The 25,814-nt window shown below is 38.9% G+C and overlaps 1 protein-coding gene across 1 annotated transcript in view; it reads left to right on the top strand.

Moving 5' to 3' along the window:
* Positions 1-2,862: 2,862 nt before the first annotated feature.
* The window catches only part of LOC140240402 (valine--tRNA ligase-like), a 36,511-nt gene continuing 13,559 nt past the window's right edge, over positions 2,863-25,814 (top strand). Inside the window, exons 1-13 of the mRNA XM_072320171.1 lie at positions 2,863-3,130; positions 5,214-5,289; positions 5,867-5,967; positions 7,170-7,297; positions 16,674-16,838; positions 17,674-17,875; positions 19,565-19,673; positions 20,445-20,624; positions 21,460-21,584; positions 22,554-22,657; positions 23,473-23,631; positions 24,801-24,891; positions 25,154-25,259. Coding sequence (XP_072176272.1) covers positions 2,909-3,130; positions 5,214-5,289; positions 5,867-5,967; positions 7,170-7,297; positions 16,674-16,838; positions 17,674-17,875; positions 19,565-19,673; positions 20,445-20,624; positions 21,460-21,584; positions 22,554-22,657; positions 23,473-23,631; positions 24,801-24,891; positions 25,154-25,259 — 1,768 coding nt within the window. The 5' untranslated portion in view covers positions 2,863-2,908. The remainder of the gene's footprint in view (positions 3,131-5,213; positions 5,290-5,866; positions 5,968-7,169; positions 7,298-16,673; positions 16,839-17,673; positions 17,876-19,564; positions 19,674-20,444; positions 20,625-21,459; positions 21,585-22,553; positions 22,658-23,472; positions 23,632-24,800; positions 24,892-25,153; positions 25,260-25,814) is intronic.

The following is a 25,814-nucleotide window of genomic DNA, read 5'->3' as shown; positions in this document are numbered from 1 at the left end:
ACTATTACCTGAGAACATTGCAAACTTGAGGCTATGGTAGTTTTGAGGGCTTCCATGGGGGCATTGTTGTCTATTTGCATACAGCGGAAACTCAGTATGTGTACAAAGAGATGTGCTAACAAAATACCTGATAAATATGATAAACTAATTTCTCCGGTCCCAATGAATTTATTTCCTTAATTTTGTATTGTTTATTGACTACAAATATTACAAAATATCTGATTACAAAATATGATATTACAAAACAGTGGCGGATCCAGAGGGGGTCGCACAGGGTGCCCCCCTCTTTATTTTGGTTAAAACAAAAGAAATAAAAAAAATGGGGGGTGTTGTGTGCACCGCCTCCCCTTTAATTTTACAAAGGCGCCTCCCCTTCATGGAATTTCTGGATGCACCCCTGCAAAATAACAAATTGTTCTGATCCCAAGGATCTCGTTATACTGAGTTTCCACTGTATTCTATTACACGAGCAAAAATGTCTGCCAAGTAGTCAGAAAATTTTTCAACAGCGATATCAATGTCAGTGTTATATGTCATCTAAGTTTTAAACTATTAAAGAAGAAATCCATCCCCATAAATAAAAAAAAAAACGAAAAGAAAGAGAAAAATATTCCCTGCAGAATGATAAAAACATGACAAAAATCGGATAAGAAACAAGGAAGATGTATTTTGAAAGTTCACTTTTTTTTTGTTGAAAATGCGTGTATCTCTTGACCAGTACTAATGAATATTCAAATGAGCGAGTTGATGTTGTCATACCCTCACAATCTTTTCGTGTATGGTATATATGAAATTTGGAAAAAAGAAATATATTTTTTAGCTAATACAAGTAAAAGCACGTTCCCATACCAAGATATATCAGAGTTAACATTTGTTCTTTTTTTTGGGGGGGGTATTTTGGGTGATTTTAAGACAAGCCTTATATTAACACAGCTAAAATATGAGATCTTTTGTCATTTCTGCATATGAAATGAATAAGGAATTATGAGAGCATGACATTGTTAACTTGCTCATTCGAATATTCATAAGGACTGGTCAAGTGTTTTCTGAAAAACTGTTTAATTTAAAAATATATCTTACTTATTTCTTGTCCAATTTTTGTCATATTTAATTGTATCATTCTGTAAGGATTTTTTTCCTGTTCTTTAAAGTTTATTATTATTATTATTATTATTTTTTTTGATGGATTTCCTCTTTAAGGATTAAAAGTGGGAAACCTTTACTTAAAGGTTACGGGGGGGGGGGGGGGGGATAAAAGGTTACTCATCTATGAAAAAAAAAAATCAGATATTTATGTGCACATATCAATCATCAAGAACTTGGATGTTGGGTGTGACATATAGATTAATCTTCATTCTGATTATTTTCTATCACTGTCATTTACGTCAATCCACCCACCTTATAAGTTACAATTAATTGCTTGTTTTATGATATACCTGATAGAGAATATAGAATAAAAATGGGGCATTTTTTGACCAAAAAATCTTCATAATATTATGTGCATCTCACCAATAATGGTCCACAATTATGAAAAATCTTTGTTCTCTCCCTCCCTCTTTACCTATGAATTCAGACCTGTATGTTTGTAAATGATTCGGCACGCCGTACACCGGGGTACCGTTGTAACCCGGGGTACCGCGTTGTACAGCGCCATCTCATGCCCATTATTTTATAATGCGTATCCGAATTCAGATACGCCGATTCCGAATTCGGATACGGCAAAGTCGTAGCAATGAACTAGCACCATAGGTGTTTTTCGAAGTACACTTGCATGCATTAATTGTTGCATAATCACAAATAAGAAAACATTTTTGTGCATAATAATACTAAAAAATATTTTGACACATTTTTTGGTAAGCCAGGGTACAGCGCTGAAAAAAAAAAATAATTAATTCAACAAAATGGCGAATTTTCATTTGGTACCCCAGGGTACCAAATATTGCATTTGATGTTATCAACATTCAACCAGCAGTAATGAAACATCTGTATTTGCATGTATGTCATTTCTGTGAGTGCTATGATAAACCTAAAGAGAATATACGACTACGTCTAGAAACGCTATATACACCGAGCAGTTTTTTTTTTTTTTTTTTTACTTTTTAAATGAGGCATGGTTGAGAGAGAATGTGTTACTCATGTTAAGAAGGAAAGTAATGAGGGGAATGAACGATGAGGATGGCTGCATGTAGACAAGTAGATGGATAGGGAAACCGTTTTTTTTTTAAAAAGGGCAACCCTCATTAAAGCCTAGGGCCTATGTTTGAAAATACATTGTACGAACTTTCAATGCCCGGTAATGCAATATATTTGTAATAATAATAAAAAATGCTCACACAGTGTACCCATTCAGCTGACCGATACCATCGGTTCTATTTTTGCATGCTGTTTGGTAATTGCGTCATTCCTCTTGTTTTTGATGCAGCTGTAGTTTTTTTGTTTTCTACTTAGATTCTATTTTTTTCTTTATCTTTCAGTGTCAATAGCTAGGTCATTAATCTTTTTGTCAGTAAACTCTTTCTGTTTCATCATTTTTAAGAATAGAGTACGACACACATAAAATTAGTATAAAATGATGAGAGTTTTACCAGACGAGCATGCATCTGCAATTAAAAACGATTTAAACAAAAAATCGTAATGACCAAGACAACAGCAAACCAAAGACTTACTGAAAGTAAGTAAATCTCGATCACTATTATTCAAATTGGCAACTTTGCTTCACACACGTTGTCCATTTCAGGCTGACGCAACTTCTCGTTCGACCGTGACCAAAAAGTAAGTAGAGGTTCTCACATTCTAAGCTTGAATGGGACCTGTAAGTCTATATCAGTCTCAAATTACATTCGGAATCCCATAATACACGGATTTTTTTTTCTACTTGTGGTTCCTCATTTGCTGCAGATTGTGTCAAATGGCAGAGCAATCAGAAGTCACGCCCAAGGTTGGAGACCCGTCAGCCTCAGCGGGAACGGATGGAAATGGTAACCCCGTAGATACGGCTAACAGTGGTGGTGACCAGCCGGTGCAGAAAACAGCTGCTCAACTGAAGAAAGAGGCCCAAAAGCAGGCGAAATTAGACAAGTTCAAAAAGAAACAGGAAAAGCAGGCCCAGCAAGAGAACAAAGGTGGAGAGGTATTGGAGCTAAAGCTTACCTTTAACGCTAGTAATTGCTCAGGAGGGGAGAAACTAGGCTAGGTCTACTAATCAGTGATCAGCTAATGGTTAAAAGTAAACCTTTTTGAGCCAAGTTATAATATGAGGGTAGGTGTGTGTGTTTGTGTACATTGTATTGTTCGTATTGCACAGGTGGAAGTATACACTCCACAACAACACCTACTCACTTATTGAAGTCGAATAGGTCTATATAGAAAAATGAGACATCAGGCACTGTGGGCGTACATTGTAGATAGGAGGTTTTTAGAGGCTCTGCACCGAGGCAAGTTGTCAGAGCAAGTACTGATGATGAAATTCTGATACACTCTCTGATCTTCACACAAAGAACAGTTGCTATTTATACATAAATTTAGACCTATACATTCTATATCAGCAGAGAGGTGACTCATCTCTCTGGTATCAGACAGTGAAACAAGGGGGTTAAAGAAGGTTACAAAGTAGTGGTCAGTGTTGACAAGCGATTACCTTGTTTTGAGATTATTTATGGGTGGCCTTATTTACAGTATGCACATTACAGCGGCAGCCTAACAAGACAAGTGGACGTCGGGTGGGAGAGAATTTGTTCCGCTTAGAATACTATAGGAATTGAGTCCATCATAACAGACACACTGGCGAGCAGATGCTCGCAAATCATCAATAGAGAGTTTGCCTAAATAGTACATGATAGAGAAAATGATTGTTTGAGGAGAACCAGCGTAGAGGATCATTGACCCACAGAGAGAGGAGGAGATAGAGCGGGAAAGACGGAGAGATCGGAGCAGAGAGAGAGAGATTGTGGAGGAGAGAGAAACAGAGAAAAGTCGAGCTGCTACAAACCCAACCCTGTCCCTGCACTGTACACAGCACACCCCTGTCTCTGTTTGTTGTGTAATGTCATGAAACCCTAAATAAGCATGCATATGTAACATGTATAGCCATGGTGAATGGAGAAGAGAGACAGTTAGAAAATGAAAATGAAACATTGATTATTTACATCTTTTTTATGGGGGGGGGGGGGAGGTGGTCTGTAATGGGAAACTGTGTAGTATGTTGAGCTGAGTGTCATACAAATTTGTATGTTTGCAATCCTTAAATCTGCTTTGAGTATGGCCAAATTTGCTCACTTCCTTTTCATTACTATTCCTCTGTTGAATTTGATAGTCTTGTAAAATAAAGTTATGAAGTAAACATGTGCTCCCACTTTGTAAATAGGAATATTGTTTGCTACGTAAAAGGAATAAGAGAAAAAGAGAAAAACATGTTTACCCCAGTAAAGACGTCTGTGTCTGATGTTACCCTAGAGCTACAAACATTTCTATCTGCCTCAGATGTGAAGTGCATTCACACTAGCACCAGTCGCACATCACCTCCACCTTGTGAAGGATGTATTTCTCTGCAAAACAATGAACTTTGAAGTACATTTTCACACAATGTTCATTTTGACTTTAACAAAAGTAAAATTACATCAACAGAATGGTTGAAATGTGAGAAAAAAAAAATCTTGAAATGAAAATGTGAATTCAATGAAGATCTGTGCATAGGTTGATGGAAGACTTACAATGATATGACATCATCACCTTACCTTTACGGTCATTGCATGAATTTGTGGTTTCTATTGACCCGTTGAGGACGAGTCCCGAGTATACTAGGGCAGGTGTCTATGGGAAATGCATGTTGTAGCAAAATCAAACTGTCCTCAACGGGTTAATAAGAAGTGTTGCCTGAAAACAGATGTGCCTTCAATTCAATTTGCCCCTCTCTTTCTACATGCGATTTGGTCAAGCTTCCACCGCTATACCAGTCTGAATTGCACCTTCATATGGCTGGTACTTTCATATTCCTACCGACCCTGGCACGATAGAGTCTGCATTGGAATTTAGCAAGCGAGGGGACCCTTTTTGTTCTTCGTGAAAGTTAATGGGGTGGCCAAACTTTTCATATGGATTGCCTTTGCTGTAAAGGCGCCCGTACAAATTTGTTTCCGTTTATCAAACTCACACAGAAATACAGTACATGAATGTCTACACATGTTTTGTGTTTGTTTTTGTTTTTCCGTTCACAGGGAAAGAAAGGAAAGAAAAAGGAGGAAAAAGCAGCAATAACGTATGACAAGAACACGGCACCTGGGGAAAAGAAAGGTACATGTTCTGAATGCAGAGGTTATGTGGTACAAAAACAAACAAACAGCAACCACAATAAGAAAGGCTTGGTGCTTGATCTTCGAATGCTTTAATCTTTCAGTGTCATATGTGTCTCATTTTGCATGTTTTACAGGGTAAGATACATTTGTATACAGTTCCTGGGATATTTTATAATTTATATAGAAAACTGTGAGCTGTGAAATGTGTAGTGCCAATATCATGAAGTATTCAGAATGATATACCAGGTAGTCCTTCACTCTTTTCCTGTATTTGTATGTATCTATTTGCCTGGGATTGTTCACAATGTGTCAGATTCTTTTATATTCTCAATATCAAAATGAAGGTTGCTGGAGATACTTTAATACTTTAATATATTAATTTCTTCTCCAAAGGAAAGCATCAGTTTGTTTGACCAATTTGAATGGTCAGTAATTGATATCCAATGTTCTCAAGATATTGTTGTTTGTGTGGTGGTGATATACTTGCAGTCATATTATAAACTTTTGATATGGAGATACATAGTTGGGATATTTATGGATTTCTATATTTATAATACTTTTTCTTGACCCCCTAGATGTCAGCGGTGCAATGCCCAATGCCTACAGCCCAGTGTACGTGGAAGCAGCTTGGTATGCGTGGTGGGAGAAAGAAGGGTTTTTCAAGCCTGAATATGGAGTGAGTGTAGACGGACTCTTGCCTGACAGCTGTTGCATTCATACAGACGATGATGGGCACCTTCTTGCCCTTCTGAGTCCTTTTGGCCCTGACAGATAATGTTTTGCTCCACGATTCAAGCATGTCTATTAGGCAAACTGACAAATTGTTAGACTCTGTATTCTTTTTGTTAGTTTGTGTTAAAGTACATGGGAGAGAACAGATGAGATTGTGGCTATGACTTGTGTGCCCGGCAGAATGACATGGACGCATGCGATTGAAGGAAGGTGTGCCTAGCAGAACGACACGAATGCATGCAATGCGTGTAAAGTACATTGTAAAACTTATGCCTTGCATCGGTAGTTGCATGTGATCATGTTGTTCTGCCGGGCACAACTTCCTTGAATTGCATGCATTTGTGTCATTATGCTAGGCACACGACAACTTCTTTTGTGAAGGATGTAATTTCGACATAAATATTGTACATGTTTTCTTTTGTTATTGTAAAACCAAGAGATGAGAAGGTGATCGGAAATGTTCATTTAAGAGTATATGTTAATTTTTTTAATTTTGACATCAATAATGATGACTGTTTCATCAGAATTTTTTGCTGGAAGTATAAAAAATGTTTTCAATGATTGTTATTCATTCATGCGAGTGTATTAACAGACACTTGATGATGACTAAGTTTGTATACTGTAGATCACAATATTTTCGCTGCAAAATTTTTGCGATTGGGAGCCACGGCTTTATTCGCAGCATGAAATTTTCACAAGTTGCTTCTAACATTCAGTGCATATAGTATAGAAAAGATCTTTAGCGTGCTTTTAAATTGAGAAAAACTTGGCTCGTGAAATTCGCAAAATTAAAATGCACGCGAACATTCCTCATGCTACAGCATACATTGGATTCGAGTTCGGAAGACTTTTCTTTGGCAGCTGAAGTGGTGCTCTTGTAGAGAATATCCTGAGCTCCTGAAACTAAAGGATAAATACGTACCCTATAGCCAATTGTCATTTGCAAGCTGTTGAACTTTTCAGCCCACTGAGGTAGATATTATAGGCTAGCTACTTCATTCTCTTTATTTTCATCTCTTTATTCTCCCTTTCATTCTTTGAAATTATTGAAGTTGACTCCCCTCGCTTTCATTATGTGAAACTTTGAAGTTCAGATTATAAGAATTGTTTCAATTATCAGATGTGCCATTAAATTATGGTTTGCAGGGACGGGATCTCTCCAATCTGAAGCAGGAAGACCTGTTCATGATCTGCATCCCGCCACCAAACGTGACGGGCTCCCTACATCTCGGCCACGCCCTGACCAATGCTGTGGAGGATGCCCTCACAAGATGGTGAGTGAATGCCATGTGCACGATTTCTGTTCCATCCACCTAGACTTCATTTTGAAAATTTGTGACCCTGCACCACAAAACCAACAAAAAGTCGTCAGACAAGGATTTGTAGTTACGAGCAGATTCTGAAAGAACAGACTCTAAGCTTCAAAATGATGTATTACTCTGTGCAGGTGGACTCTCCTTACCTATCTGAATATTGGAAAGAAAACACACTCGCTGAAAAAGTATATACAGAGAAAAGAGGCTCTAAAGTACAGGGTCTATTCACATGCTTAATCTTTACTAAGCCATGCTACGTGTGCGATGAATGGGACAAAAAACAGGATGTAAACCACCATAGCAACAGCAATGAAGGGGTTATCAGATTAAGCTTAAATTGAACATGCTCTATCAACACATTCTGTCCATGATGAAAGTTGCTTTTCAAAGCAGTAGCATTATCCTTTCAAAAGTTATTAGAGTTGAAAGCGAAGAGTGTGCAAAGGATTTTCAAGAAATGAAAAGGGGCCTCGAAGACATATCTGATCACACTACTCTACCAAAAATGGGTCGTAGAAAAACTGCTGTAAACTCACTTTCCCATTCATTTTATGATCATAAACTAAATAAAATAATATAGAGGAAGGATAGCTCTTATAGACAAAATGGAAAACTCAAAATTGACATGGTTGACCCGTTTCACCTTTTCTGAGTCCTCACGTACAATTGTAAAATCAAGGGGTGCAGCTTTTTGTTGGTTTTGTGATGCACGGTCACATATTCATGAATAGACTGTGTACAGGAACAGTTTTTGTAGGCCTTGTTTGGAAAATATTTTGATACAGTGTACAACATCACAGGAAATTAGAAATCTCAACTTCGTGGTATTTCATTGCCAGTAGCCAAAAGGAGAGGTAGAGTCAAAAGAATTGGCTGGGGTCGGAGATGAGTATGGTCACATGACTTATGTGCTCTGACTGAGCATATAGCACTTGATTAGAACTTGTCTATAATCTTGTGCTTGCTCTCTCCATACATGTACATACAGTACGCGCAATAAGAAACGCCTCCGTCAATTTCGTTTTCCAACGAAAGTTCGTTATCGATCGAGTAGCAACGAAATCTGGACGAAATTTGGACGAAATTTCGTTATCGATCCATTAGCAACGATTCTGACGCTTTGTGGACGCTTTGTGGACGCATTTCACGCACGACCGCATTTCACGCACGACCGCCCGCTCAATTCCGTTCGGCAAATGCGTTGCTCGTTCGGAAAATGCGTGTTCGGAGCTCGGCAGTTTCGTCCAAATTTCGTTAGAAGCGTCCGTGATCCAAGGCGCACATGGAATACAGTACACACGTGAATCACTGCAAGATTAGACTCAACAAGTAGCACAGCGGTCGGGAATGAGAACAGTAGACAGGCGTGGAATTCACCTGATACACATAATAATATTAAAAATGGTAACATGTATACATATATCGATGCCGTTTTCATTGAAGCAATTTGTAAAAGTTTTAGTTTCCCTTACCCTAGCTGTAAGTACGGCACCGTTAGCAGATTATTCACTGCATTTAGTGAAAGTCACTTGATACATCACATGGTGGTATATGCGGGCTGCATGTAACCAGGGAATGTGCACGTATGGGAAAGGCGAGTGCGCCGTATGTGCGTCGCCATTGCTATGGCATGGCTCGCTCGGCTGAACGAAACAGAGATGTTATACGATGTAGTAGTTCACGTGTTTTGTTTTGTTTTTTACAAGCAGAAAATAAACAACTGTTGATCATGAAATAGACTAAATTACCAATCAGAGATCATTCGGGTTCATAGTATTTAAGAGAAATCACGCAATTTTGGCGAGGGTGAACCCACAGGAACCCACAGGAACCTTATCGTAGAATGCCGACCAAAAAGAAAATGGTTTCACTAAAATTGCGTGTACGTAAAATCCATTTGAGTATAGAAAGAAAATTAACCCCCAAAAAGAGGAAAAAAGAAATTAGAAGGATTTGTTCGCCGTTATTTGGTCATTAAATATTTTGTCTTTCTTCAGCAATTGCGCGTTATATTGCCCGTTTTTTTTTATTGAATCAGGGCCCTGTTGCATAAAACCCTTACCGCTGGACTTACCGCTCCTTTCTAGCGGTAAGTCTTCAAATCAGCGGTAAATTTTATAATCCTTGATGCTGATTGGCTGTGATGCCTAATTTTGACGGTAGTTACCATTGAAATTCAATGGTAAGTTTTATGCAACGGGCCCCAGAAAAGCAAAAAAAAAAAATATATATATTAAAAACAAGACAATACGTTTAATTCTTAGTTTGATATCGTTTATTTCTGTATTGGACAGAGAGATAATTCAGACGGTACGTGGAATTTTCAAAGCGACTAATTCAGACTGATTCTTAGTTTGACTTGGCTCTTTCTTTCTTTCTTTCTTTTTTTTTTTTGGGGGGGGGGGTGGGGGGTTGAGGGTCATGATCGTTGTACCCATGCACCCATAAGGTTCGTTAGTACGAAAATGAAACATTCAGATATACACGCGACTTCCCTACACGAAAAATAGATGTTCGTAAATGTGATAGTCAAATTATGATTCATAATCCGAAAATGCACGAATGTTTGTGATTGGATAGGTGCGTTTATTGTCGGATTAGCAAACCTTCGGAGTACTGTAGTATCGAGCCTGTTGTATTCACGGATAAACGAACTTTTGGAATAATGAATTTTATATTCAGAGCAAGACAATAAGTTTAATTCTTATTATAGTTTGACATCGTTTATTTCCTAGTTGTGAAGCGGGAAGCGAGAGATAATTCTGAAAAGAAGTATACAGACGGAACATGAAATATTCAAAGCAGTTATGAGATTAAATCTTAAGTTGTTTATTTGTTTGTTTGCTTGCTTGTTTGTTGTTATGCTCAAGTGTTGGTGTAATTATATATACATTTTTTTTTTTTTTTTTTTTTTTTTTTTTTTTTAGGGGGGAGGCATTTTTGAAGTACCCACTGCACGTAAAGTTCGCTGATGCGAAAGTGATAAAATGTTCCGTAACACGCAAATTCCCTACACCATAGATGTTCGTACCTAGTGTGAAAATAAAATGTATTACTATTATTATTTTTTTCCCCATTGTTCGATTAGCAAACCTTCGGAATGTCAATCCTTTCGTTTTCGGATAAACGAACTTCCTTAACTCACAACACCACTTTCAGAGTAACAAACTAGTCATTATTTTATTCGGGCATTGAGAACAAACGTAGTTCAGGAAAGAAACATAGCAGGGAGGAAAATCTTTAAGGCAAGAATTCCGATGGATTCTTAGTTTGAAATCATTTTATTGATTTCCGTGGTGTTCATTATTCCGAAAAAGAAAACGGGTGCGCTATTCCGATGGTTACGGCGTTATTTCGAATCCGAAACACGCATACCTTGTGCCTATCCATGTTTGTTGATTCGAAAATGTAATCATGCTGCGGGTAATTGCTATAGGGCCATATATTGTTTTATTTCTGTCTATTGTTATATTATTATTATTATAATTCTTCTTCTAATTATTATTATTATTATTATTATTATTATTATTATTATCGTCTTTAACATTATTAACCAATATTTTGATTAACGAGCATTTTGTTGGCTGTTTTGTTTTTTTTGTTTTGTTTTTTTTTTTTGGGGGGGGGGGGCATTGCCCGATTAGCAAACCTTCGGAGTGTCAATCCTTTTGTTTTCGGATGAACGAACTTCCTTTCCTCAGACGAAGAAATCAGAGTAACAAACTAGTCATTATTTTATTCGGGCATTGGGAATAGTTCAGGAAAGAAATAGAAGGGAGGAATCCGAAACACGCATATTCCGTGTGCTTATTTATACGTCATGTTTATTGATATGCTGCGGCTAAGGGCCTATTGGAGGTCGTTATACCTCTCGTTTGGTGTACGATTTCTTTCGTTTCATATCACTTTATTTGTTCCCTTCATATTCTTAATCTAAAGGTAATTCTTTCAATTGCCTCGCACTGTGTACATGCATTTTCGTAACGGCGATTTCCCGCTTTGCTGCAGTATTTCGAAGGGTGTTTGATGCCAGCCGCTTCGGTGTGCTCTGTGGTAATGTTTATGTAGTTGTTGGGGAGGTTGTTGATACTTTGTCTGTTGACATTTATTTTCGTACAGGCAGGGGCGGATCCAGGAATTCTGTACAGGAGGGGGGAGGGGCGCAACTAATATTTCTGGTGCCACTTCCGGGTTTCACTTCTATTTTTTTTAACGATAAATAAAGGGGGCGTGCGCCTCATGCGCCCCCTCTGGATCTGCCACTGCTACGTGTTTATCTCGAGTGATGGTGATCGTGTTTCTAAATGTTTATAAAAAAAGGACATTATCTGAGTGATGCCTGATGATAGTGCAGGTGATGATAATCAACGATGCTGATGTAAAAGACGGCTTGCTGTGGATGCTGAGCGTTTATACGTGCCCTTCGTTTATTTAAATAAGTTTTCCCTCTTTTACTCTTCTTTCCCCTCCCAAGAATGATAAAAAAAGAAAATACTGTACCTACACCTCACAACAAAAGGAACCACGTGTGAACAACCATCGTTAAGTTCAATCGAAACGTTCATTATTAGCAAAGAATAAGGGGAAAACACGAGTGACGGAAAATGATAGAAGCGACGAGATTGTCTTCTTGTGTATAATGCGGTCTCTTGGGATTGGAAAAACCCCACCCTCGGATCCCTTTGTGGAAATTTCCACAAAACCAGGTGCGTGCCAGACCCCAGGTGCCAGACGAAAGAATGCGCACACTGGTGTAGTATATCGATCGAAGAACTCGCTGGTGAGTTGAGTTAAAGCAATCATTGCAAAGATGTTCTGATTCTTTCGCCTTTCTTTAGGCGCATACATCGAACAGTCGATTATTGCATACTTGATCTAAGTACAATGTATTTATATGTTCCCGAGCTGTAAAAAGGAATTGATTAATCACTCAAAAATGCAATCACAGATTATGAAAGGTCTCATATGCCTAGACAAATTCACTGAGATGTCCTATGTGAGATGCAGCCACCACCCGATTAAACAGCAAAATCATGACAGTAAAATTTCACGCTCACCAAAACTGCCTATTACTTTTCATATGAATTTTGGTTATCAACACTCGTTCGTGGATTTGTTTGTTTGCATGTTTTGTGTGTATTATTCCTCGATCCTGAAAGACGTAATAATTATTCGCATCGAACGTAAACTGTTTACCGTAACTAAGCCTATGGCGCATTCGATCCATTCAACTAGCAGTAACCTCTAAGGCAGTAAGTTAGTAGCACATGGTGCATTCCTTTGAACCACATGTTTCGCATATCGGCACATCCAAACACATTAGCGATCGTCGTTATGGCAAACTTTCCGATTACAGTCAAGGGAGAAGAAATCGTAATACTGTACATGTACTTACGAAAGTGATTATGCTTAAGATCAAATAAAATGAAGAAGTTTGAAAACAACTTGGCAACACTCAATCAAGTTTTTCATTCTCTCATACAAAAGCTCTCTTGAGAAAATGAAAGCATTCCCCCTCCCCTGCTAGACAATGGAAGTTTTCATTACTAGCCCAGCAAGTTTTGGGAGTGTACATGAATATTTTTAGGATAGAGTCAAAAGGGACCTAAGCTTTCGATTATAGCAGAACCTTCGTCAGAAGCAAAATGGCAAATAGGCAGAAAAAGCAACCACACACATGTAAAGCGACTTCACACAACAAGAACAGTCAGGGCAAAGGGACATGGAACAAAGAAAACAAAAGGAGAGGGTAGGAAGTCATGGGCAAGGAGCCCAACAGGTAAAGGGAGGGGGATTAGAGCAGGAGGATGGACAGACAAAAGGCAGGGGAAGGTTAGTAATGGTCGCCGTGAGGGCCAGGGGGCAACCATTGAAGGAAAAGGATGAATATGGAGGCAACATCAAACAAGATAAGGAACAACAGAGAGATAAAGAAAGGTAAAGCGTGAAATAGCAACAGCAAAGGGGGGGGGGGGTGAGCAAACAGCAAGCCCTAGAAAGGATCTGTACAAGTACCAAGAGGATGCAACAAAATGAAAGTGAGAGTCAATCAACAAATGCAATTAACCATATCAAAGTATGGTAATATTAATACAGTAATAACGATGATATTGACAAAACAAATTAGAATAATAATCATTAAAGCACATAAAAAAAGGGGGACACAAAGTCCATGGGAGAGAAAATGTATACTTGCAAAGCAAGTATCAATAGGCAAAATAAATACATTTCAAAGAGCTGGTTCATATGAAATCACCTTTGATTTATGATTTTACAAACAAGAATTTTCATCGCTTACTTATTTCTTTTATTACTTTCGTAATGTCATGATATTTCATGATGGCATGTGTTCTGTCTTTACATGGCAAGATAAGGTTTTTTTTTTTTTTTTCCATCCAGGGTCAAAAGAAGAAAGTGATAGAAAGATAATTGAAAGGATAGAATGAAACACCTACTCAGCAGGCTCTTGATATAACGCAAAAGCAATTCATCAGAAATGCAGTACAGTTCTAAATAATTTATCAGTGGAAAAAAGAGCAAAGAAAATGGGATTTCGAGTTCAATAGGAGTAGGAACATCGCAATTTACAGACTTGGACCTGATGCAAACATATTGTCTAGCTTCTGGTTGAGTTTCTTCAGAGACATAAATTTTGGTAGCAGTAAACCATTTCTTCAGAGACATAAATTTTGGTAGCAGTAAACCAGAGTGAACAAGCAAAAGGATACAATTAAGTGAAAAAATAAAATGCAGGTCTCTAGACCACTCCAGTGCACGATCGAGCGAACAACACTAAAACAGCCCCCAGGGCCAGGCCATGTCGTCAGTGTCACTCTCGTCTTAGATCATACAGGCCTACATTGTATGGTTGAGGGGTCTAGATATCGCGCACGAAAATTTGAAATGCTCTTATGATAAAAGTTATTCCATAATCGTACCTGAATTTCTCAATGAATATCACGAAAATGCAGAAAAATCACCTCCCAGAATCTCCTGATGATACGATGACGGAGTAGTGCGCTGTCGCCGTTTGTATGTCGGACTTTTTTTTATGCGTTCACCTTCTCGGGGTATGTAAAGATCGCGCAGCTGCCCTATGTAGTTTCATGCGTGAAAGTGTCTGCCCCTCTCTGCGGCTGTAACGTGCTTCGGCTTTCGTAGAATAGTATATAAACGATCGATCGAACAAATTACGAATTCTATCGGCTACGATCATACGAGCGAGACAAGCGAGACGACACGTCTAGGCTACAACATCCTTAAAAAAAGATTTTAAGCTAAGGTAGGTAAATTATAAGGTAAAAAATTGGAAATTTAGTGAAAATTTTGTTCCAAAAAATTGGAAATTTAGTGAAAAATTTGTTTGAAATCAAAATTTCTTACCTGCTTCCTTCTCATGTTTAGCGGTTGTCAGGTATGTTTATTCCATGGGCGTATCGGCAAATTTTGCGCTTAGTCCTACGCGTAATATTGCTTGTTATACGCAGTTACGCTATGCGCGATCATTAGGTCCCTGCGCGAGACCTAGTGCCCTTACTATACATACATCGTTTCGTACTCGTCATCGCCAACGTCATGATGGTCGGTCACACGAAATAAATTGCATCATCATAAGAGCTCTTATATCAACACCACTAGATAGTAGAATCATTATCATTATCACTATCATTCCAGTCAATCTCATCCAAAGCGAAACCCTCAAAATCCTCAAAATCATCGTGGTTAATACTCTCACAAAACACATCTGTAAACGATTCAGACATCGCAGACCTAGCTACACATCTTGCACACAAAAATAAAATGGAGGTGGAAAACTACGATGAATACACAAAAAATATCGACGATGGCATTTTACCGTAGCAGAAAATACACAGAGTATCTTGCACCGGAAAAAAAATGGATGTGGAAAACTACGATGAGGAAAACTAGGGTGAAAACCCGATGCGTGAAGACGAACGATGAAGACACTTTTACGGTAAAAATACTTACACGGAAACAAACGAGTGGGTACGATATTCTCGCACACACGAAGATAATCGACACATCGTTCAATCGAAAAACTCAACAAACACTCGAACAAAAACTCACCCCAAATTGTGGCAAACAGGGTAATCACTTAATAAAAATGAGAAAAAAACACTCTCAGAAGTATGATTGTACTCTGAAGAGAAAGGGATACAATGATACGGAAGCAAAAGAGAGAAAATGAGAGAAATGGACGGGAAACCTAGAGAACTTCGACGAAAGAAGAGCTAGCGATTCGCGATTAGAGCTAACTTTGTATACACTGTAGCTAGCTGTGTGTGTGATCGCGCGTACAAAGGGTTGAAAGCGTTGAAAGCATTGAAAGCGTTGAAAGCGTCCACAGCTTCGGAAAAGCGTTCGGGGATTTCGTTGAATTCGTTGAATTCGTCCAAAATCCGTCCATGAAGTCTGGACGCAAAAAGCGTTGAAAACGTCCCAGGCGAAATCAATAACGCTAAAAGCGTTGGGACGAAATTTGGACGCACTTTCGTCGGGCGTTTTCTATTGCGCGTACTGTATTATAAAGTACAACACTTGATACTTTCATACTGTAAAAGTGGATATTTTCGCGCGACTAATTTTTTTGCACTCGGCCGAGTAAGAAGAGTTTTGTGAGCTTTTAATTCTGTGGGATCAAGACATCAACTACGGGAACATATAGCAAGCAAAGATATTTGTGTGCTTTTATTCTTGCGCTAGTTTCTGGTTGTGCGAAAATTTCCACTTTTACAGTATTGTGCCCTTGCACAGCTTTACAAGCATGTACACTATTGAAACTAATGGAATGAATTTTGAGAATGGTAGTGTACAGGTTTAAGTGTTGAACAATAAGAAATATGAAGCAAGAGCAATTCTTTTTTAGTATTAATGGAAGACTGACGTAATGAACCAAAATTTTTGTGGAGAATATCTGTGAGAGGGAACAAATTGAAGCGAGTGACAGCTATCGCATACTGACTGATCACGCAATACTCGTGTTTGGTGTGTACAGAATCATATTTTGCAGTCTAAACGTTCAGTGCCCTGTGAGCAATGAGTCAAAAAGGCAGGATCGTGTTAGCTTTGCATTTACCATACTCAAAGCCTGAATCGCCTAGAAATTAAGACAACCTGCTTAACAAGAAACATTTCTCCATACTTCTGTAGTAGACTTGTTATGGAGTCAACAAAAAAAATGGGATAAAAAGGCTGATCAGATGGTAAAATTTCATCTTTGGTAGGAGTGAAGAGATATCTTTTATTCTTTTAAATAGCACACCCCTTCCCTCAATCCATCCATTCATCTTCATATGTGACTTGCTTACCACAGGAATCGCATGAAGGGCAAAGTGTGTCTGTGGAACCCCGGTTGTGATCATGCCGGCATCGCCACGCAGGTCGTGGTGGAGAAGAAGCTGTGGAGAGAGAAGAAGCTCAGTCGCCATGACATCGGGAGGGACAAGTTTGTGAAGGAGGTGTGGAAGTGGAAGAATGAGTGAGTCTGTGTCCATCTTATTCATTTATTATTATTATTATTTTTTATATTCCTTCAACATATGTCTATCTCTCCGCACTTGTGCAGTATGCATGATTGTGTTCCCCCCCCCCCCAACTTGGTGAGTGGTAACGTAATTATCCATGTAGTTTGATGTATTCTATAATATGTACATTTATGAAGCCATTATCCTTCTCAAGCATCTGCTTATGAAATTAGTCTCCTGCAATTTCATTGCACTAAGTTAGATGTGCTTAATGTGTCTCTTTAACCACAGGTATGGGAAATCTTAAGTTTATACAATATGACACCTGCTTGTCTTCATTTTGTATTGTCACGTTCCAATAAGTCAAGCATTTACCTGACATGTTTTTTGTCATTTCCACTGATTAAAAAATGACTCAGTAATTCTATTCAGTTGACTTTGTTTTATTTCCTGTATGAAAAAGGAATGCAGGAAACAAATCCAATCAAAATATCTACTTGGTCAAGCTCTGTCATGATATTAGGTGGTAGTGCCCTCTGAGAGGAAGCTGTAAACATGTTTTTGTTTTTTGTTTTTTTGTTTTTTGAAGTTTTGTAAAAGTTTTATATCATTTTGATTGATAGTTTGGCCTAATTGACCTCTCACTCATATGGTGAGTTGTTTAAATAGCAGATTCATGTAAAATACTAAGTTTGTGAAAAGTCAGCAAAGTTTAAAAAAGAGTATACAGGTGAATACTTTGGACTAAATGGACAGTTTTCTGTAGGTTAGGTGGAGAAAATAAGAAAATGAGTCTGTTTGAAATCAAAAGTCAAAAAAGTCAAAGGAGGTACAACTCTTGCCTGGCAGGAAGGGGGGCCGGATTTACGACCAGCTGCGCACCATGGGCTCGTCACTGGACTGGGACCGGGCGTGTTTCACCATGGACCCTAAGCTGTATCGCGCTGTCCAGGAGTGCTTCGTCCGTTTTCACCAGGACGGCACCATCTATCGCAGCAACCGCCTCATCAACTGGTCCTGCACCCTCAAGTCGGCCATCTCCGACATTGAGGTATTGGTGATCCGTCACTGGTGCTTTAAGCTGTTCGTGTCAATGTTCATGTTTCACTTGTTTTGTAAGGTTGTCAAGTGCTGTATAAAATTTGTCCTAATAGTGTCTTCTCAGCCTATGCAAATTGCTATGAGAACCAAAAGGATGTTGGCATTGGGTAGAAGATCACTTTAGATTTTATTGTGTAGTGGGGGGGGGGGGGGGCTGCAAAACTTGAACACTCACTTTCTGTTGCTCATCGTAGTCACCTAGAGACTAGAGATGAAATCATTACATCTCTCAAGTAATGCACTATTTGGATTGCTAATACAAAATAACATGATGTGTTTGCTATGTAGGCTGTGTAATGTAAAACCATGTAATGGATATTTCCTCACTCCCTCTTATACCATTGTTCAGTAGTACAATTATGTATGTTGGGTATCTACTGCTAACTTGAAAATATTTCTTTCAAGCAATGTGGAATTAATTGTTCACCACTTTTTGAGAAGTTTTCTGAGTGAAACTGACTGTAGTGCTTTAGGAGTTAGAACGGTTGCCTTGTAGGAAGGGACATCAGATTTACAACTAGCTGCACTCCTTATGGTTCCTTGCTTATGAGGCAGTGATGGAGCTATACCTAATCACCTACTGTGTAGTTGACAAGCAAGACTGCTGTGACACTGTATTACGTACATTCTCTGAGAAATCTAATCTCAAGAAGCTAGTCTCTCTACCAGAAGACTTTTTTGTCCCCGCCGAACGAGTTCGAGCAGGGGACTATGAAACGGGCTCCGTACGTGTGTGTGTCCGTCTGTCCGTCTGTGCGTCCGTCTGTGCGTCCGTGTGTGATCAAAATGTTCAAAATGCTACTCCTTCGCCATTTCTAACCCGATTTTGATTCTGTTTGCTTTATATGATAGCACTACATGGGAGCTTTTAAACTTCTATACAGAATTTCAGTTGTGACCTTTGACCTTGACCTTTGACCTATATTGTACATTTTGCTTCAAAAATGCTACTCCTTTGCCATTTCTAACCCGATTTTGATTCCGTTTGCTTTATATGATGGCACTAGGTGAGGGCTTCAAAACTTCTACACAGAATTTTGACCTTTGACTTCTTTGACCTTTGACCTTGATTTTTTACCTATATTGTACATTTTGCTACCAAATGCTACTCCTTCGCCATTTCTAACCCGATTTCGATTCCGTTTGCTTTATGTGATGGCACTAGGTGAGGGCTTCAAAACTTCTACACAGAATTTTGACCTTTGACCTTGATTTTTTACCTATATTGTACATTGGCTACAGAATGCTACTCCTTCGCCATTTCTAACCCGATTTCGATTCCGTTTGCTTTATGTGATGGCACTAGGTGAGGGCTTCAAAACTTCTACATAGAATTTTGACCTTTGACTTCTTTGACCTTTGACCTTGATCTTTTTACCTATAGTGTACATTTTGCTACTAAATGCTACTTCCGGCGGGGACATATATTACGCACCGCGCAATTTCTACTTTTCCTTGTTTCATCTTGCTCCATTACCTCCAAGAACCTGGGAGTTTTTTTTTTTTTTTTTTCAAAGTTTAAGGGGATTTCAGAATATTGTAGGAAATGGGGTAATTGCACAAAGAAGGTTACCTTTACAGAATTGTGTGTCCTTGAAATGAAAAACTTTTGTCGTATTTATATTTTCTGTCAAATTAGGTCGAGAAGAGAGAGCTGACGGGAAGAACATACCTGGCTGTTCCTGGATATGAGCAGAAGGTTGAGTTTGGAGTGCTGGTGGAGTTTGCCTACAAAGTAGAGAACTCTGGTAGGTCTGAGGGATTTTTTTTTGTGATTCAAGGATTTCAAATATTGTCATTTCGATGGATTTGGCAGTGACACCAGCTGCAAACCACGGAGGCTTCATTTTCTTTTATTTGATGTTCAATATGTGACTGCACTGTCAGTTTTGTCTACACAATGCATTGAATGCCATTGACAATATACAAAAGTTTCAAGAAGTGAAAGAGGCCGTCAGATCCGATTCGCAAAAGTTTCATGCCGGGAATGTTTCTGGTTTATTTGCATGCCTTTACTGATATATTCATCGTGTGCATTGGATTTACAACCTTCATGCAATTCTACATCAGTCCTTGGAGGTACAATGTCCTCACTATGTCATGCTCTTAATGATGATAATGTTGGTGACATTGATGATAATGATAATCAAAGTAATCAGTAGGGAGAAAATATTTTTGATTTCACAAAATGGGAAATGAACTTGACTCCTGTCCCAGCTATCATTTCTTTCCTGTGAGGGACAGTACTGTAAAAGTGGATGTTTTCATGTGAGTAATTTTTTGCGCTCGGCTGGGTAAGATATGTTTCATGCTTTTAATTCCATGGAATCAAGACATTCACTTCTGGAACATATGGCAAGCAAAAATATTTGCATGCTTTTATTTTCATGCTAGTTTCTAGTCATGCAAAATGTGCGAGAAATTCAACATCGTGAAAATTTCCACTTTACAGTATGTCAGCAACTATGACATTAAAAGTGAATTTAAATTGATGTGACCACTTGACTGTTTGCCTACAGATGATGAGCTTGTGGTTGCCACGACGCGTATCGAGACCATGCTGGGTGACACAGCTGTCTGCGTCCACCCCGAGGACGAGCGTTACAAGCACCTCCACGGCAAACGCGTGGTTCACCCGTTCAGGAACTGCAGCTTGCCGATCCTCTGTGATGACTTTGTTGATATGGGATTTGGAACTGGTGAGTCATTACTTCTCGTAAGCTGTGCAATATTGCCACAAACATCGGTTGTTGAATGTGGCAAGCCAAATGTCCCTCCATCCCCCCCCCCCCAAAAAAAAAAAAAAATAAATAAAAAAATAAATAATAATAAACCAGATTTTTTTTTTTTATTTATAGCTTGCCATTTAGCTTGCCATAGTCATATAACTTTGCTGGGATCTTGGACTGTATGTCTTCGCATATTTCTGTGTGCGGGTAGATAGAGTTTTAGTGCAACACCATGTGGTATAGTCCTTGAAAGGATTGTAAACATGAATGAGGATAACTATATGGAAAGTTGAGAATAATGTTGCTATTTTTTTCGCTGAGAAAAATAAATTGAATTCCAGATGGAATATAATTTGTTGCGGATGGGGTGGAGAGTGACAAAAGAGGATAGATGAGTGGAAAGTTGAGAAGGATGAAGTATTATTCTTTTGAAGAGAAGTCTGTTCCGAACTCGATTAATGTAGTGAAAGGGGGGACGGGGAGGGTGGGAGAGAGAGGATACTGTAAAACATTCATTTTTCCAATTAATCCGTGCAGTCTTTTTTTAAAGACGTCAAAATGCAATGGAGCAGAAGTAGAATGAAGAAATACCATTGTCACTGGAGGTTGTCATGTGATCTTGGATGACAGATTTTCCCAATTTTGTCTGTCTGTCTGTTCACGTTTTCATTCCTTTTTTATTTGTTGTCATTCTTTTTGTTTCTTCCTATATATTTTCTCCCATCACTTCCTGTCTTTCTTTCTGTTGTCTTTTCTCTTTCTTCATTCTCTCTCTCTCTCTCCGGCTTTCTGTCACTCTCTGTAGGTGCTGTGAAGATCACCCCAGCCCATGACCACACTGACTACCAGGTTGGCAAGCGACACAACCTGGAGTTCCTCACTGTCATCACCGACGAGGGGAACATCTCGGAAGTTGGCGGCCAGTTCAAGGTGTGTCTCCGAGTTTTGAGTCACAGCCAGACCTGAAATGCACGGGATACAATCTACTTTTGATGGTGTACAGTTAGCGAGTGTATTTTTCGTGAATCGGGCGACTCCTAACAATTTTCGAGTGGTTGAATTTGCCATCGTGGAGTACATTATAAAAAGGAGACATTTATGCAGGCACATTGCATTTGTGTGAAGGTCAAAGTTAATAATTACAAATTTAAACACACTGCTATAGCTTCTGACAATTCGAGCATTGAGAATTTAGGGTTTCTGGGACGAACTCTGAACTAGGGCCTTCTATAGCTCAGTTGGTAGAGCACTGGGCTAGCTCCGGAGGTCTCGTGTTCGAATCCCGATGGAATCCCATTGTCTTTGCTCAATTTTCCACTAATACATTAATTTCAAATGTTGTTAAAGTCCAGTATAGCACCTGACTGGCAATATTTGCGAAAATAAGAACTTTGCAAATAAATGTGACATTATAAATCAGTGCAAGAATACAGCTAAGACTTTCTGCCTTGTTCCAGGGCTGGGAGAGTCCCTTGGGATTTATGGAGAAGTCATATATTTTCAGCATTGTGATAAAAAATTACCTGGTAAACTAAATTTCTTCCTTCTAGCTGGTTGTCACAGTGTTCAGGTTGAGATCACCACAATATGTGGACATATCAGTAGCAGATCTACCAAATTTAAATATAAAAAAAACAAAACTATTCTTGGATCAAATGTTCAGATAACTGCCTGTTCAGATTATGCTCAATACAGACCTTGTATTTGTTTTAACACACGAACAGTTAATATTCTGTGATTTAAGTCATTCATACGTCACCAAATTCTAAGAAGTGGCATTGCCATTTTGGTGCCAGTGTTCACTTTCTAACCATCATGAGTGAATGACCCTTCTAAAGCATCTTCCAGATGAAAAATTATGTGATGGTTCGTTTTGTTCTCCTGTTGTGAAACATCTAGGGCATGAAGAGGTTCAATGCCCGGAGAGCCGTCCTCGATTCCCTGAAGGAGAAGGACCTCTACAGGGGAACCAAGCCCAACCCCATGGTGGTACCAATTTGCAGGTAAGGGTGCAGTTTTAGTGATCAGTAGAAAACTGCTGTACAAACTGGGATCTGATAAAGATCAAGCATGAGATTTCTCAATGGATCTACAGATTTCAGTGGCTTTTCAAATTCTGGGATAAAATTTCCATAATGAAAATGTTATATTTGCTGACATTTAAAGTCTTGATGTCTCATTAACCCGTTGAGGACGGGCTGATTTTATTACAACATGCATTTCCTGTAGACACCTGCCCGAGTATACTCGGGACTCATCTTCAACGGGTTAACAGCTACAGTTTGTTTCCCATCTCTGGCGGATGAAAAGATGCTATGTGAGGATGATGTGTAGTCAAAGGCTGTCCTTCACTCAAGTTAACAGCTTCTCTTAGGTTTGACACGAGTCCATATCGCTGGATAAGAATAATAAGGATGTTTAGTTGCCACTAAAGCCATAGTGCTTGAAGCATAGATGCCCTTCTCATTCTCAGCCGATAGATGTTGCATCAGCATATTCGAGCACTGTTGTTTTGATTGTCCTGAAATTGTCCTGTGTTGTAAAGGTGAGTTATGTGTTTGAGCGTATGAAAAGAAACATTGCTTTTAAATTTCCCTTTCCCTTTCTGCTTGAATCATTTCTGCAAATTTTGCTTTGTCCTTGTTGTGATGATCATAATTTTATCTTATTTCTCATAGTGTGCCTTGTATACATGTAAATGTGTGAATGCCGCTTCACATATTTTGTGTAGTCCCACATGTTCCACTATATGCAGGTCTCACAATTGTTTTATCTCATTGTTTTCCTTTTTTTTTTTGGTCTCATTAAATACCCGTAGCCGCTCCAAGGACATAGTAGAGCCCCTCCTAAAGTCTCAGTGGTTTGTCGACTGCCGGGAGATGGCAAGGCAGGCCGTAGAGGTCGTGGAAAATGGGTCGCTGAAGATTGTACCGGAGATGCACAAGAAGACGTGGTATTCCTGGCTCAACAACATCAGGTGAGTGAACATGAACTCTGAAACCAATAAAGATATCAAATGGATACTTTATACTTTGTTTTATTGCAACTGATTGACAAATTGCCCTACGTTGATGAAAAAAAAAAAATCAGCCCCCCCCAAAAAAAAACAAAAACAAAACAACAACAAAAAACAACTCTACAGAAGAATTTCATCAAATTGATTTTACTTGTCTTTCTCACATTTTAACTTTTTTTTAAACATTTTTTTATGTGGAAGATAAGTACAGTGTTTTTTGTTTTCGCAAATTAACTAAGTCAGCTGATACTCTTGAAATTAGAAATTGTCATAATGTTGTCACCCAAGGGTGGACTTAGCTTTTTGCTGGGGGGGTTTGACCCAATGTTTATTGGTTATGACAAGCAAAAAAAAAAAAGGCTTCACCTTTATATTTGTTGCCACTTCTCTCTCAAAATCGGCTGACATGCAAAATGAAACAAACAAACAAAGAAGGTCTTCACATCTTTTGCTGCCACTTCTCTCACCAAGTCTGCTGACAAGCAAAAAAAGAAAAATAGAAGAAAAACCTAACCTAACCTCACCCCCCAAAAAACACACCCAAAATAAATTCCAAAAGGAGCTCCTTCCATTCACATATTCAGTGGACTCCCATTATAACGAAGTCCTCGGGGCCGGCAGTTTTCTTTCGTCATATCGAAATTTTATTATAACCGAACTGTAAACATTAAAAAACATAGGATAATGTTCCGGTCTGAATTTTTATTTCGTTGTAACTGGAATTTCGTTATAACCTTGTTCGTTATAACGGGAGTGCACTGTAATGACTTTTGAGTCCCAGCCCGGCAGTAGTGCTCATTGGCAAGGCACTTTCTCCTCATTGCAAAATCTTCCGGAGGAGCCTTACAGCCATTAGTCCTGTGTGTAGGAGAGCTGTACCCTATGCATGTAAAAGAACCCTCCTCACTTCACTTAAGTTGTAATGAGCAGATAGAGTGATATCAAGGTGAGGTAGTCAATCACAAATAACTCACCCCAAAGAAGAAAAAAAAAATTGGCTGATATCTGCAATAATCTTCAGGAGTCAAGGAGGTAGATTACCCTAAAGCAGAAAAAGAAAAAGAAATTAAGAAATCAACCTTTTCCAGTGTATGAGAAATGATTATCCCCCCATGACTTATTGATTCCAGAGACTGGTGTATATCCCGTCAGCTGTGGTGGGGACATCGAATCCCAGCATACTTTGTGACCGTCAATGATCCCAGTGTTCCAGAAGGAACTGTAAGTATGAACCTCGTTTCTTTCAATTTCTGTTTAGTATGTCCAACAAAATATTACAATCAGATTTCTGCCTTGATAACTTTCAAAATGATTGAACAATCTGAATGCTGTTTCAGGGTATGAAACTATAACTTCTTACCTACATCTTGCAGAAAAACCCCATTAAATTTGGTTATGTGGTCACAGGGAAATATGGATTGTTGTGAAGCATGTCACGGGTCCGTTTCCTCCAAGTTTGTTGTCTTTTATTTTGTCATCCCAGGACACTGACAACCACTACTGGGTGTCAGCTCTGACTGAAGAGGAGGCTAAGCGCAAGGCAGCGGAACGATTCAAGGTGACAGAGGACAAGATCTCACTGAAACAGGGTGAGTGATTTCAAGGTCAACAGCTTTGGAACTACTGACGGACTGCATCAAGACCTGAGGGGCCTTGTCGGTGTCCGCGCAACATTATGCAGTCTGATATCCAAGGCTAGGGGGGCCATCAGTCGAAATTAGAGCCTATTATGATTACAGTTCGACCTTGATTATCCGGCCTCCTTTTATCCGGAAAATCTCCATTATCCGGACGCGTTCTTGCAGTGAAGGACATTTTTTTTTCATCCAAAAATTGAGAAAAACAGTGACTGTAACATCTTTTCATGGATCTACACGTATTTCACTAATTTCATAAGATGTGCATGATAGGTTTCTCAATATCTAATGAGGTAAAACATGTATGATTTTCACATAAAGATATACTTTATTTTTGTGAAGAAGGGACTACAATTGTGCGCAGGCTAGCATAGATTACACCACCGTTGCGGGGTACGCTATCTGCCTAGCTGCCAGTGCACTGGGACGGCAGCTTGGACGGCAGCTATATACATTAACATTGTGTCTCCCATATCCGGCCATTTCGCTTATCGGGATGAGCGTCGG

The sequence above is a fragment of the Diadema setosum genome, chromosome 17 (genome assembly GCF_964275005.1).
Source record: "Diadema setosum chromosome 17, eeDiaSeto1, whole genome shotgun sequence".
NCBI classification, from domain to species: Eukaryota; Metazoa; Echinodermata; class Echinoidea; order Diadematoida; family Diadematidae; genus Diadema; species Diadema setosum.
This window is presented reverse-complemented; position numbering and strand designations above follow the sequence as displayed.